Consider the following 14,634-nt stretch of genomic DNA (forward strand, 5'->3'; position numbering starts at 1 on the left):
CCAAACAATAGTATAGCTTAATTAATAAAAATCTGTCTGATTTGAACATTGTGCTCTTTTAAGAACTAGCTATGTAAGATCAAATTGATAACTTGCAAGTTGAGAGACTAGATAGGAACCGTGCAGTGAGTAAGATTAATAAGGAAACTACAGGGTGAGTGATTTTATGTTAATGGGTGAGGAATAACTGAGAAAAGGAGATTGAGATCAGTTATCTTGCTTTAAGAATGTTATTCCTTTCACTAACTGGTACATTTTTTAAAAAGTAAATACCAGCTCACCTCAACCAGGATGACTATTATGAGAAAAAGAGAATATAACAAATGTTAGTGAAGATGTGGAGAAATAAAAAGGCACAGCAGCTGTGGAAAGGATTTTTGGGTCCTTAAAAAAATAAAACAGGGAACTACCATATGACTCAGCAATCCCACATCAAGGTATATCCTAAAGAGACTTGAAAACATGAGGTCAAACAGATACTTGTATATTACTGTTCACTGTACCATGAGTCACAATGGTCAATAGGTAGAGGAATTTCAAACAGATGAATAAAATGGCATATACATCCACTTAAACTGTTATTTTACTATTATTTACATAAAAAGAAATAAAATTCTGATATATGTTGCAATATGAATGAATCTAGAAAACATTTTGCTGAATGAAATAAATCAGACACAAAAGGATCAATATTGTACAATCCCATTTATATGAAATATCTAGAATAGGCAAATGCATAGAGATCAAAGTATATTAGTGGTTAAAACAAGGGTACTTGTCAGAGGTAATGGGAAATTAAAGAGCACTGAATTTCTATTAAGGATAATTGGGAGAAAATTGGAAATGGATAGTGGTAATGATAGTGCTGCATGGTTAAAGTAATTAGTGTCATTGAATTGTACAAATAAAACGGATTTAAACGGCAAATGATTTTTGATAAACTTACCACAAAAGTAAATGTTACTGTAATAAATAAATAATCTGTGTATGCATGTTCCACCATAGGCATTGCTGGTTGAAGAGAAATCCTGGAAGCCAGGAGCCTCAAATAGGAAAAAGACAGTGCTAACTACACAGATCTTTCAGTTACGTGTTCAGTACAACTAGGCAGCATGTGACTTGCACTACTTTTTCAGCCTATACTATCCTGTTAAAAGGTTCAATTTCTGGCAGGGAGGGGAGGCAGCAAAGGGAGTGAGACTAAAAGTCAAAATATATATTAAAATATAATGAAGCCATTAAAAGAAAATGAAATAATGGATTGTTATAAGAGCCCCCAATAAAATGATCTTTTAAAGGAAAATGAAATAGCACTCTATAATCACAGTTTTCAATATATTAAGTTTTAGTAATAGAAACAACCAATATTAAAAAGTCCAAGTAACTCAATATAAAATTGAGCAAAGATCTGCATATAAAAATAAACACATAAAGAGAAATTCAGCATCACTGGCCAACAGGTAAATGCATATCAAAACCATAGGACATCACTTCATACTAAAGGGTTCTGGTGGTGTGGTTTATACATTGAGCTGCTAACCATAAGGCCAGCAGTTTAAAAATGCCGGCTGTCCTACCGAAGCAAAGATGACAGTGTCTCTTCCCATAGAGATTGACAGCCTTGTATTCAAACAAGCAGCCATCTAAGTGAGGCGTCAACTGAGTCCATATGGAAGAAGCACACCAGCTGGTGTGATCCAAAGATGACAATAACAAAATCCAAATATGATGAAGGAAAAAGTATCAAAGCTTAAATTGTGAACACCCAATTTGTACAAAGCTATGGAAGGCAGTGGGACCCAAAATTCCTCTGCAAAGTGGTCAGATTAGACCTTTGGCAGATCCCTACTAGTCAAAGTGAGGGTCTCAAACAGATTTACTCAGACAGAGCTTATTGAAACTTGATTACGGTGAATCGAACCATGGTAGAAAATGATACTTGGTCAGTTGACCTGTCTCTTAATCCAACCTGAATTTTTTCTATGCTCAAATATTTCTCAATTGTTCCAAGAAAGAAATATTTTCTCTGGTTTTTTTAAACATTGTTGATCTTTTCTTTCTTGCTCTTTATTTTTATCTTTATATTACTATTATAGTTTTCTTCCTTCTGTTTCATTTTGGTTTCATTTTTTATTGTTTCTGTTAGCTTTCTCCATCAAGGAAGCAGAGAAGGAGTGGATGCACAGAGACAATAACTGATACAACAGATTATCAGGAAGAGGGGAAGGGGAGGGGGAGGGAAATGGGGAGCAATCAGAGGAGGCGGGAGGGGACAGAGAGCATTAGAGCTGATTGTGATGATACATACACAACACTTTTTAGAAGCAATTTAACTATGGAAACATGTAATATGCGGATATTATATCAAGAAAACTACTTAAAAAAAGAAAAAGAAACCAAACTTAACCTATGCTCACCATTAGTGAAGGAGGAAGAGCGTTTGCCTAGAGTCACTGAGTCCACGTTAATGGTGATGGGACAATTTGGCAAGGGCTAACAATAATGGTTGTACAACACAAAGCGCATAATCAATGGCACTGAAGTATGCATATAGAAGTTGTTCAATTGGTGAATGTTTTGTTGTGTATATTTTTGCCAAAATGCGGGGGGGTGGGGTGGGGGGGGTGGTAAATTACATGAATAACAGTGAGCATGGGGAAAAAGAAAATATTCTAAAACTGATTGTGGCAAAGATTGTTACAACTCTTTTTGATATGTTGCACTACTCAAATGTATATGTGGATGAAATGTCAATTAAACTGCTTTTAAAAAAATAAAAAAGATGTACAGCTCTCCCCCCCCCCCTCCCCCCAGGTAGCAGTTCTAGTCTATACCATAGGGTGGGTGTAAGTTAGAATTGACTGGACAGCAGCTGGTTTGGTCACCCCCATTGGAATGGCTAAAATAAAAAAAGGCAGATGAAAGTGGGTGTCAGGGCAAATAAAAAAACACTGGAACCACTTACTATGCTAGTCAAAATGCAAAATAATAAAACTGTTTGGGAAAGCAACCTTGCAATTACTCAAAAGGGTGAACACTTAAAATTACCATATGATCCAACAATTCTACTTATAGGTATGTATTCAAGATAAATAACACACGTTTGTGCAAAAAAAGTTGCATATGAATGGTCACAGAAGCACTGTGTTTAATATGCAAAAAACGGAAGCCACACCAATGTGGTAAACCCATACAAATATTATGTCTGAGGTGATAAAAACACTCTAAAGTTAATTATGGTGGCTATATAACTCAAAGAATATGAACATACTAAACACCACTGAGCTGCATAAATGTGTAAAATGTAATGTACATGGATTATAGCTCAATTAAAGCTTTAATTTAAAAAATGTTGAGCTGTACATTCAACATAGCATGCATATATTTTTGTTCTTTCTGAAAAGTTTCTGTGTGTGTATGCGTGTGCAAGCACATACACCCATTTAGATGCTTATTGTGTATATAAAACATTTCTAGATATACTTAAAAAAAACTGTTACACTAACCACTAGAAGTGGGACAGACTAACAGGCTAGAAAGCAGAGAAGAATAGAGCTTTCTCATTTCATGCCTCTCAGGAGCTGTCTTTTGATGCAGGCAGTACATATCTAAAAAATATCTGCTGGAGTGTTTGTGTGCATCTGCACACATGAATACATGGAAAAATATATGTATGTGAAGAAATTAAAAATTAAAGGACAGTGGTAATGATTACTTAAACCGGGTGGTAGTTTTATGAGTATTAATTTTATAATTCATTCTACTTTTCTGTTTCCATGTTTTTTAATAGTGAATTAATACAAGTTTTATGAATGACTGAATATTTCATTTGAAATACTAATTCAATTTCATGAGCAAAAAATATCTGGCAATATTATAGGGGGAAAAAATAAAATTTACCCTTTTGAATTTGTACTTCTTCCCCTTTGGTTACACTGGGAAACTCCTGATGAGCACTAGGCCTTTTGGTCCGTAAAATCCGGTTAAGATTTGGTTTAGGCTTCGGAAATCTGTTTCTTATTCTCAAATTATTGGTCACTTTAGAAATTGTATTCCTAGAAAAAGACACATAAAAAGGAAGCAAAATGTACCCATCATGTAAGACTCTCTTTCTCTCCCTAGGATTTCTATAGTGTCTTTCATTGTACAAGTAACAAACCATACTTGTCTGCAAATGTTAATTTCTTAATGCTAAAATCACAAAGTAGTAGTTTTACTATTTAAGCAGGAAAGAGATTCTGGACTCTTTTTCGTGTGTTTGTAAGACACAGACCAAATTTACATAAAAGTACTTCATTACAGGTTAAAAAACAGACATACTGTTATACTTTTGTTATGCAAGTCATTAAAGTAAAAATTAGCCAATCCTTTTTTAAAGGTAAGAAATCAAAATTGTCTACTTTATAAGCATTTCTCGAGGTACTAACCAAATTAATGGCTGGGAAAATTATCCTTATTACTTGAATACTATGGTTTATATACATGACTTTTATATTATTTAAAAGAAATAATTATTTAATAAAACAAAACCAACCTGGTTGGTGTAGCATTTTCCTTTATTTTCTCAAGTAAACCAACTTCTTCACTAGTATTTTGTTCCTCCACTATAATTGTCTTTTCTTCATATGGTGCAGGAGATAGACTAATGACAGGCGAAGAAAGCTCCGGACAGTCATGAATGATATTGTGCTTTACATGATCTGGACTGGAATGAATATAGCTGTTGTCTTTTGAATGAACATCAGGAATATCAGGTACTAGTCCTAGTATAAAAAAGAAAAAGAAAATTGAAATTAACCCACTGATGTCCAGACAGAATGATTTCTTCAACATTTTATAATTTCTGTATTATTATTATTTTTTTCATGCTGTATTATATTAGAGAAGAAAGGCCTGATGATCAGCTAAGGAATAGCAATGTTCTGGCTCCATTCTTCATAGTTTGCTTTCAGCACGGCAAAGACTCAACAACAACCTTAATATTCAGATTTGCTCTTTGGGGCTCCAAATGTAAATACATAATTTCATATTTTATGATAGGGATTTGATCTGTGTGGGCATAAAACTTCTTATGGACTAAAACATGAGTTATATGTAAAAATGAGGTTATTATTTTCAGCAACTACATAACCTTAGATGAGTTTGAAGACAGGACTGTTTTTGTTTATTTTTTTTAAGCCTGTATTTTATGTTCTAAAAATGTGTAACAAGCTCTACTATTGAGACAAGAGCCCTAGATGGAAAATAAAAGACTCCCTGATAAATATAGTTATATGGACTCAAGGGCACCTACAACAACAGCCTAAAAAGTCAAAGGTTTCTCAGAATGAATGGCAAGCCACTATCAGCCATCAAAATAATAACAAAGAATACAATTCGCATAATTATCCATTTAATGCACCCTATTTTCTAATAAACATGCACACAACACATGTAGCACATAGGAAACTAATATTCAAGGGGTTGCATGTTTTTTTTAACATCAGTAAAGCATTGTTTATATTAAAATATAGTACTTAAAGTATATGATAATTAGTAAAGAACATAAACTAATCTATAACCTAATAGAATAAAAGTATGGTTGAATTGTAGCTTTCGGCTCTGCCCAAACTACTATTAACATTTTATATTAAATTACTTCACGAAGTGTTTAACTATATTGCCCTTTCACGCTGCATGTAACTATTATGCAAATATAAAGGCCATCCAAACAGCAGCCCTTTGTGAGTGAGTGAGTATACCTGAAGGGTTCAGGAAGTTAGTAAATGCATTAATGCACACATACTACCTTTTCTAGAAAAACAAAATGATGCCAAGTTCAAATGGAAAGGATAGGTATTCACTTAATATTCAAGTATGTCATTTTTTTAAACTTTATTTTAAGAATTATCTTTTATTCTTACCATCATCCTGCTCAGTACTGATCTCTGACTGCAACACAAGATCTCCCATTGTAAGTAAGGTTATAGCAGCTTCAGTGCTTCCATCAGTGGAACCTTGGAAGAAAATATACCAGCCTTAAAACATAAAATGAATCCAGAAGTTTAAATGTACTTACATACTGAAAACATATATTTCTAATTCAGGTATTTATCATCAGTGGTGGCTTTTATTCATTAAAAATGCCTCCCCACTCCACCCCCAATTAAATAACTTAATACTTCAAATAGTTTCAGCTGTGCATAAAAGCAAACTAAACCCTCGATTAATACTTTACTTAATGTCTAACTCTTGAGTCAACTCCTAAAGCATCCATAATTTCTCTGCAAATAATCTACTCAATAGTTTCATCTTTATTCCACACTAGCAAGCATTCTGACTTACTAGCACAGCTACTGATCATTATGCTAACATTAATCAAGAAGTTTTAGTACTTTCCTTGTTAATAATTACCTGCTTCATCTTGAGCCTGCTCCCCCATGGTCATTTCCTAAGGAATAAAAAAGACACATGACAGACACATGACATCTACTGTTTTCCAAATGCATTTCAGATAGCACTCCAGCTCACAGCTCTCTCTATGCATTGAAGGAAATCACTCCAGCTCACAGCTCTCTCTATGCATTGAAGGAAATCACTCCAGCTCACAGTTCTCTCTATGCATTGAAGGAAATCACTCCAGCTCACAGCTCTCTCTATGCATTGAAGGAAATCAAACGCACTCCCGTCAAGTTCATTCCAACTCATGGGGATCCTATGAGTTTCCAGCGGTTTCAGGGCTGTAAATCTTTGTGGAAGTGCATAGCCTCACCTTCTTCCCAAATTAATTACAGTTCTAATTATTTATTTCCTTAACGTATCATTATTTATATAGCTGATAAGCAGAGAACTACTAAAAGGCAATTCTTTTTCATTCAACCACCTCTACATAGTATGTAAAACTTCATGAGAATTATAATCGTTTTCCCTCCTTGTCTCAGTGGTTCCTCCATTAACATAAACAATCACCTATAGCAGGTGCGTCAAATTCAATTAAAACGCAGGCCATTTGGTCTAACAGGCGAGTTTCATGCAGGCTACATCACATTTACAAATTTTGTTACATTTATATTTTGAAGTAAGGATTCAGGAATGTGGATAGGATAATTAAGACACTATATAATTGCTTTTATTAAACATTTATTTTATTTAATGTATTTATAAAACTAAAATTATTCTTTTTTACACGAAATTTGCCAATGCTTTCCTCCTACTAGTTTACACTTACCTCTTATGTTGTGACCGGAAAATATAACAAAGTAACTAATAAAAAACACAAAATGTTGGACAGCTGACAAACATGATGCACAATCGTAATGGCTTCCCTCTAAAAATGTTAACTAGCGCTGCCACTAGATCTGATTCATAATAGCACAGCCCAGAGCGCTCTGTTTAACCTTTTCGCTATTGGGATCTGTTCACATTACGTGACACTGAGAGTGGCAGACATATCGCTTTTAAATGTCGCTAGAACTGAGTCAGTGTTTATACACATCCACAGGCCCCCAGGAAAGACCCTGGGCCATGTGTATACTTGTCTTCAGTAGTAAAAGGGTTAACGAGGGAGTTGTGTGTACGGTATTGCCTCTATCTCCCCTAAGCGCTATTTTCTTCATAGCAATGTTTTCTATTTTCATTTAATTCCAGAGCATTGTGGGCCACAAAAAATTACCTCAGGGGCTGCCAGTTTGACATCCCTGACCTAAAGTTCCTATCTAATTTTCAAGTTGCTGCTATCAAAATGATCCCATATAGCTACTTCCTAAAAGAACAAATTGCTCAAGAGACACTTTTCTGCAGATAAAATAAACTACTGTTCGGTTCTAAGACTTTCTGGAATATTAAGAAGTCTGGAGTACATAGAAAGGTGAAAGTCTATTCCGTATTTTTGCCTTCTTGATCAAGAGTCTCCTATAGAATGTTTGAACAAAGTACTCAGTAATGGTAGCTGAGCCCCATCTTAGTTCTTCTGGTCTCCTGGCAAATGGGGCAATTGTTCAAGGAGAAAATTAGCTATACAGTCTACAACCTCCACCTATTCTGGACACTTCCTCACGTTCTCTTGCTCCAGGAAACTACCACAACTTGCTGTTGTATTGGAGAACCACTTGCAAATTTCTAAGACCTAGGCACTACCCCAAAAACTAAGAGACAGCAAATACTACTAAAAAAGTCAAATCCATGCCATAAAGTCAATTTTGACTGAGAACTAAGTATATTATTTTATCCTAAAAACCATTGAACCCTATATATGCTTTAAGTGAATTAAATATATAGGACCTGAAGTATATTTCAATAGAGCTGATTTTAAAAAGTTACAAGCTATAAATTATTTCAAGTCCTCACTGGCAAAAACAAGATATATACCAAATAGGAAAGAACATAAAATTCAAAGTTTTACAACATTTGATTTATTATAAATTTAACACAACAGAATTTAGCAGAAGCTTATAAGTATAGTAAAACACACACACACACACACACACACACACACATGCAAAACAAACACACACACACACATTTTCCAGGCCAAATACTAAAACTATGGGTTATTTACTAGTTTCAACTGTGCATACTTGTAGCTCCCTCATAAAAGAAATTAAGATCTGTGTGTAAACTTAAGCCTATCAAAGTAAGTCCCCAATGTTTGGTGAGTAAATAACAAATAAAAAACATAGCTGGATGCTTACTAATGGTAACACATTCACATTTTCTTCTGGCTTCATCTCCTGAATAGAACCATCTGTCGTGAAGAGCGGAGGTTCAACAGCAGCGGTGTATGTGGTATCTGGGACATCCACCATGATTTCAAGCTGTCACATGGAAGGTTTTATTATTTCATTTTGAGTACGATAAGCAGCAAAACCCAAACCTCTATTTCTCACATAAGTATGTATACAACAAAATGTTAAACTGAAAATGCAATCCACAGTAAGAAACTCAAACACAGTGATTCTTAAGCTGACAGATGGCAACTTGGCAAAAGTAATACACTTAGACTTTTTGAAGATTCTGTCATTATTATAACCAAAAAAGCAAAATTTTGCAAAATCAATCATCTTAATGCTTGACATTCCAGTAGGCCCCCAACAAATCAGGTTTGCTAGATGTTATTCAGAGAATGACCTATTCAGATACTAACAATAACTAAGATAAGAAATAATGAGCTACAAAGAAAAGGTAGAAAAACCAAGGAAGATCTGTGCCAAGGATTCAAAAGAAGCGGTAACAAAAGCAAACACTCTACCTCTTCCATTGTTTCCTCAATCTGAGTAGCAACAGGTTCAGGAGACCTGAGACCCAGGGGTACAAAGACCGGAGCCTTGTTTAGTTCTTCTGGAGCAAGATGATAACTTTCTTCTTCATAGTCAGATGCATAATCTTCAGCATCATCTTCCTCTTCTTCCTGGGAAGCCCGAAGAGTTACCAGCACAGCCTTGGAAGGTCGAGGTTCCTTCTTAGAGCTCTTGCCCCGATTTCGCTTTGACCCACGCCCTTTGGTGACATTTGGTTTGCTCTTTCGCTGTATTCTCTTTTCACCATGATCTAGATCACATTCAGAGGCAGAAGGGACAGCCGATCTTCTATCCAGTGCAGTTCTGGAGTAATGCGATTCTTTTAACAGCTGTGGACAGCTGGATGGGTTTAATCAAAACAACAATATGGCCACTATACGTGCAAGGGCAATTTCTATAGAAAAATCAAACCTTTAGAGTAAAATCCTACTTCGAGCCATTTAAAAAAAACTCCCTCTACCCATTATTTCAAAACATTATGTTCTGAAGAGTAATTACTACTTCTTATTCTGTTCTGTGTTATTTACCTAAAATTATTTCATAGCAAATCCTTAACTGGGGGTTCCTTTTTTTTCTCTCTATTTATGACTGGAAACAAAGGGAAGAAAGTGGGCTTATGGATACTGAATCAATAGATGTACTGATCAAAAGTGACAGTGGGTTTTGCTTCTGGGTAAGTAGATTAGGTTAAAAGAAAAGGGGGCAATTTTCGAATTCTGGTGGGTGAGTAAGCATGTACCAAGCATGTACCCCACAAGCGTGACTCCACCATGTTGCATCAAAGAACCAGACACAAAAAGACAGAAGTTGTTTGATACTACTCATATGAAATATCAGAAGTGGCAAATGCATAGAGACAAAAAGGATACTAGTAGTTACCAGGAGCAAATGAAAGAGGGGACTATTGTGTTGGGAAGGATAAAAAGGTTTGGAAATAGGAAATAAATAGTGGTGAGGACTACATAACAATGTGAATGTAATTAGTGTCTCTAAATTTCATACTTACAAATGGTTTAGAACGGCAAAATGTATTATATGCACAGACACACATACACAAGCATATTAATGCATATGTAGATAAATATTTTTATTGCATGTGTATATAAAATAGAGAAAATAAAAAGGAGGGCAGAAAAATCCACCAGAGCAATGCTGGTTCCTTTCCTATTTCCTGGAAAACAATAGAGGAAGGGTGCTTTTCGTGTGTGTGTGTGTGTGTGTGTGTGTGTGTGTGTGTGTGTGTCTCCATATGAATTAGCACTTTAATTATTTAGGTAATATACACTACACCAGCGGTTCACAGTCAGGGGGTCAACCGACCCTTACACAGGGGTCACCTAAGATCATCAGAAAACACATAAATATTTCACAATATATAATTACATATTGTTTTTGTGATAAATCACTATGCTTTAATTATGTTCAATTTGTAACAATGAAAATACATCTTGCATATCAGATTATTTACATGATGATTCATAACAGTAGTAAAATTACAGTTATGAAATAGCAACTAAAATAATTTTATGGTTGGGGGGATAGGGGGTGACCACAACATGAGGAACTGTATGAAAGGGTCACGGCAGTAGGAAGGTTGAGGACCACTGCACTACACCTTGGTCAGGCTTCTACTATTATTTACTATACCCAACACTCAGAAATCTTAAACTAAGAGACGCATTCCTACTAGATCAAGGAAAGTACAAGCGTTAGGAAACAGGAATCAAAACTGGGGAAATACAAGCCTGTCAATAAAAACTAGCTTCAGATCTGCTAACACGTCATCTTTTTGGCCTATCACTAAGGCACTCATGAGAACAACTCCTAGTTTGTCCTAGTTTAAAGTCAGTTGTTAAATAAAAATTTACCTTGTCAGTTTACTGAGATGCTGCTCTTCAATTACTAACGATGGAGAATTACCCCCTAGAGTTCGCTTTCCAACACTTCCTGACAGTCCAAATTCTTCAAATTGAGCATCCTTTTTGGCTGAAACTGCCTCTTTGGGTCCTGCGCAATCTTTCCCTGCTGAACTCGCCAGAGATGTCAGAGGCTCAGCCATTTTCTTAAAATTAAAAAGAAACTTATCATCACATGAAAACAATTTCTCTGTTGATTTGGTCTAATAGTTTGGACTAAAACTCTAAGTTTACACTTACCAAACATCGTGTCTCAATTTTTAGAATACTGAAAAGTCACTCAATTACATGAAAAGAGTTACAAGTATAAAAGCCAATGCTATGTATTTTCAATCCTTTCCTTCATGATGTTGGCAAAATAAAGTTTAATTTAAAAAACTATTTTTTCTAAACTTACTTTTGGAAGGTGCTGGATATCAGAATCTCCTTGCTGCAGCACATTATCTTCTGCCTTTCTTGCCTCTTTGTGATTGGCTGTGTCTTTTTCTGTTTCTGGTTCCTTTCTCTTACAGTGTGCACTTCTCAAATTTGGCTTAGGCCTTTGGAAACACCTTCTTACCAATGGGGCTGGGCTAGGAGGATAAGCTTTATGCTGTTCTCTGGAATGAAATACAAATCACGTTCAAAAACGTACATTAAAATTCCTTGTTAAAAAACAAACAATTTTGGGCATAAAACTATGCTGCGTTCAAAGAACTAAATATTGGTTACAAACCACACATGTAAAATGAAATCACGTATCTGATATTATGTGAAAAACATAAAATATTTTGTTTTTCAATTTTCGATATAGCCTTGGGAATTGTTTCATAATATTACTAATATATATTGTTTACTTTTGTTTATTGATTCTGGTGTCTAGTATTCCTTTGAAATAATTTTCAGAGAAACAACTAGGTATGTAAATATGCCAATAATTATAGATGAATTTCATAATGACACTGTGAGTCGAAACCAATTTGATGTCACCCAACAACAAAGACTGTGGGTTACGTATTCAACTGCTAATTACAAAGTCAGTGGTTCAAACCCACCAGCCACTCAATGGGAGAAAGACAAGGCTGCCTGATCCCATGAAGACTTAACAGTTGTAGAAACCCTCTATAGGGTCGGAATGGGTCAGAATTAACTCAATGGCAGTGGGTAGGTGGGTTGGTATAATAAATTACAAATGAAAGCATTGGAAGGTAAATTTTAAGATTATCAATCTGGGTTATAGGAGAAAGTTGAGACTTTCTACTCCTGTTGAGAATTACAGACTGGGAAACCTACAGGAGCAGCTCTACCCTGTCCGATAGGGTAGCTAAGAATCAGAGCCAGTTTGGTGGCAGTGAGTTTGGAGTTGGAGTACAGGTTCCATCACTGAGCCGTTAACTGTCAGGTTGGTGATTCCAACTCGCTAGATGCTGAGTGAGAAAGATGAAGCTGTCTGCTCCTGTAAAAATGTATAATCTCAGAAAAGTTAGGGAGTAGTTCTACTCTATACTGTAGGGCCACTATAAGTCTGACGGTCATAGGTTTTGATTTTGTTCTTTAAAGGCTCAGAGTAAAAAAGAAAATCGTTTCAGTGGTCCTATATAGGTTGCCCTCCACTATCACCAATATTTATATCTCTGAAACCTAGCTTTCTTCTCCTTTCATGGTTACACTGCTGCTGGCCTTCAACCACGTCGGGCATGTTCCTGCTTTAATGCTTTGGAATTACTGCCTCTTCAAGCCCTGAACACCCCCCTTTACTTTCTTCCTACCTTTTCCAGGATTTTTCTAATATACCCACTCCTCGCTTATTAACATGGTTAGGTTCTGAAGGCCAGGTCATTATGCAAAAACAAAGCATGACCAGATCAGATCACAAAATTTCTATCCTAACTGCCAAACCACTGAGAATCATGGCCCAGCCAAGTTGACACAAAATCTTAACCCTCACAGCCAGTGTTTTGCTCTTGCCTAGCGCCATGGTATTTAGTACTGCCATACATAAATTGTTAATGCATGAAGCAGTGGGATCAATTTTTACTATTCTTGTCAATGTAACATGTCAGATAACAAGAGTTAATGTGTGAGGAGTAGGTAACTGTACATTTTCAAGGAAGTATTCTATGACCACTGCAATTTCAAAGTTAAAGCCCTATTCATGACTCTCCTCCTCCAACACACACCTGACTTTATATTTCTTGATAATATTACCATCTGGTGATTTTACTATTAATTTAACTTATTTACTTTATGTAACATGTTTCCCCAGTTAGAATATAACCTCCACAAGGGCAAAATTGGTTGTCTTGTTTAATCTTATGTTGTCAATTCCTGGCACAATGTCGTAGAAACAGGAAACTCTAAAATATTTGTTGAATCCATGAATATAGTTCTTTGCTGGGGTGAAATGCTATACTTTTTAAGAACAAAAGGGATTCAAGTATACATGGAAAGTAAGTCCATAAACAGTCTTTAAAGGGCAAAGAGGTGAAAAAGCTCATCTATAATGCTTGGAGATTAGTGTCTGAGAGTGTTCCTTGAAACAGTAATCAAACAGAGGCTATGCAACAGCATCGACCAACAGTTAACTCCAAGACAGCATTCGTCAAACATCTGTGAGTCTTAGCGGAATGACTTCACTGAAGTAGCCCAAAGAAAGAACGAGAACATGTGATAGCATGGGAATTTGAAGATAATGTAAGGTAAAAACTGGCTTTATACTCTAAAGTTTCCTAATTTTGCAATTATTACTTTATATATATATATATAACTTCTGTAAAAATTTCCAGGACATGGTATAAAATCAACTATGCAAAATTCTAACCTTGATCCTAGGAAAGTTCAGAAGCAAACTCACCTTGTCTTGTCATCTAAATCACTAGTTTTGTTAACATGAAGGTTTTCTGCAAGAACCACGCGGCTCTGATCTCCGTGGCTTCTGTACTCAGGAACTTTGGAGGGTACGACTTCAGCATCAGTTCCAATCTGAGAATCTGCCTGAAGATGACAAAATCTATTAGTTGTACTTTTGTTCTTCTTTTCTCTACGACAGAATATACCTTCTAAAACCCGTCAGTCGTGGGGACAGGTATTTAGTAAGAATCGAGGACGGTGTGCAGTGTTCATGTTTGGCCTCCCAAAAGTAAACTGCTTAGCTTACCGAGAAACTTTCAAGATTTATTCAATGATGTATTTATAAAAAACATTGGCAACTACAACAGCAATCTGTTGTAAAAAAAAAAAAAAAAGGAAAAAAAACACATGCTGGGTTTTTTAAAACAAAGTACTTTTTTTGTTGCTCCAACAAGGAACAGCTAAAAAGGACACTTTTGAGCATTACAGTTCTTTTTTCTTTTTTTTATTTATTTTTTATTTTTTAACATTTTATTAGGGGCTCATAAAACTGTTATCCCAATCCATACACACATCAATTGTGTAAAGCGCATTTGTACATCGTTTCTCAAAAC

General features: G+C 35.5%; 1 protein-coding gene across 1 annotated transcript in view; it reads right to left on the bottom strand.

The window, feature by feature from the left end:
• Positions 1–14,634, bottom strand: part of BDP1 (B double prime 1, subunit of RNA polymerase III transcription initiation factor IIIB) — a 104,385-nt gene that overhangs the window by 27,926 nt on the left and 61,825 nt on the right. The window contains exons 23-31 of the mRNA XM_045285229.1: positions 14,025–14,164; positions 11,589–11,790; positions 11,144–11,337; positions 9,227–9,614; positions 8,670–8,792; positions 6,394–6,430; positions 5,904–5,996; positions 4,535–4,763; positions 3,901–4,055 (exon numbers count right to left, since the gene is read on the bottom strand). Of these exons, the coding sequence (XP_045141164.1) occupies positions 3,901–4,055; positions 4,535–4,763; positions 5,904–5,996; positions 6,394–6,430; positions 8,670–8,792; positions 9,227–9,614; positions 11,144–11,337; positions 11,589–11,790; positions 14,025–14,164 (1,561 nt within the window). The remainder of the gene's footprint in view (positions 1–3,900; positions 4,056–4,534; positions 4,764–5,903; positions 5,997–6,393; positions 6,431–8,669; positions 8,793–9,226; positions 9,615–11,143; positions 11,338–11,588; positions 11,791–14,024; positions 14,165–14,634) is intronic.

This window comes from Echinops telfairi, unplaced genomic scaffold, assembly GCF_000313985.2.
Source record: "Echinops telfairi isolate 266 unplaced genomic scaffold, ASM31398v2 ScPeMD7_7469;HRSCAF=8507_1, whole genome shotgun sequence".
Lineage (NCBI taxonomy): Eukaryota > Metazoa > Chordata > Mammalia > Afrosoricida > Tenrecidae > Echinops > Echinops telfairi.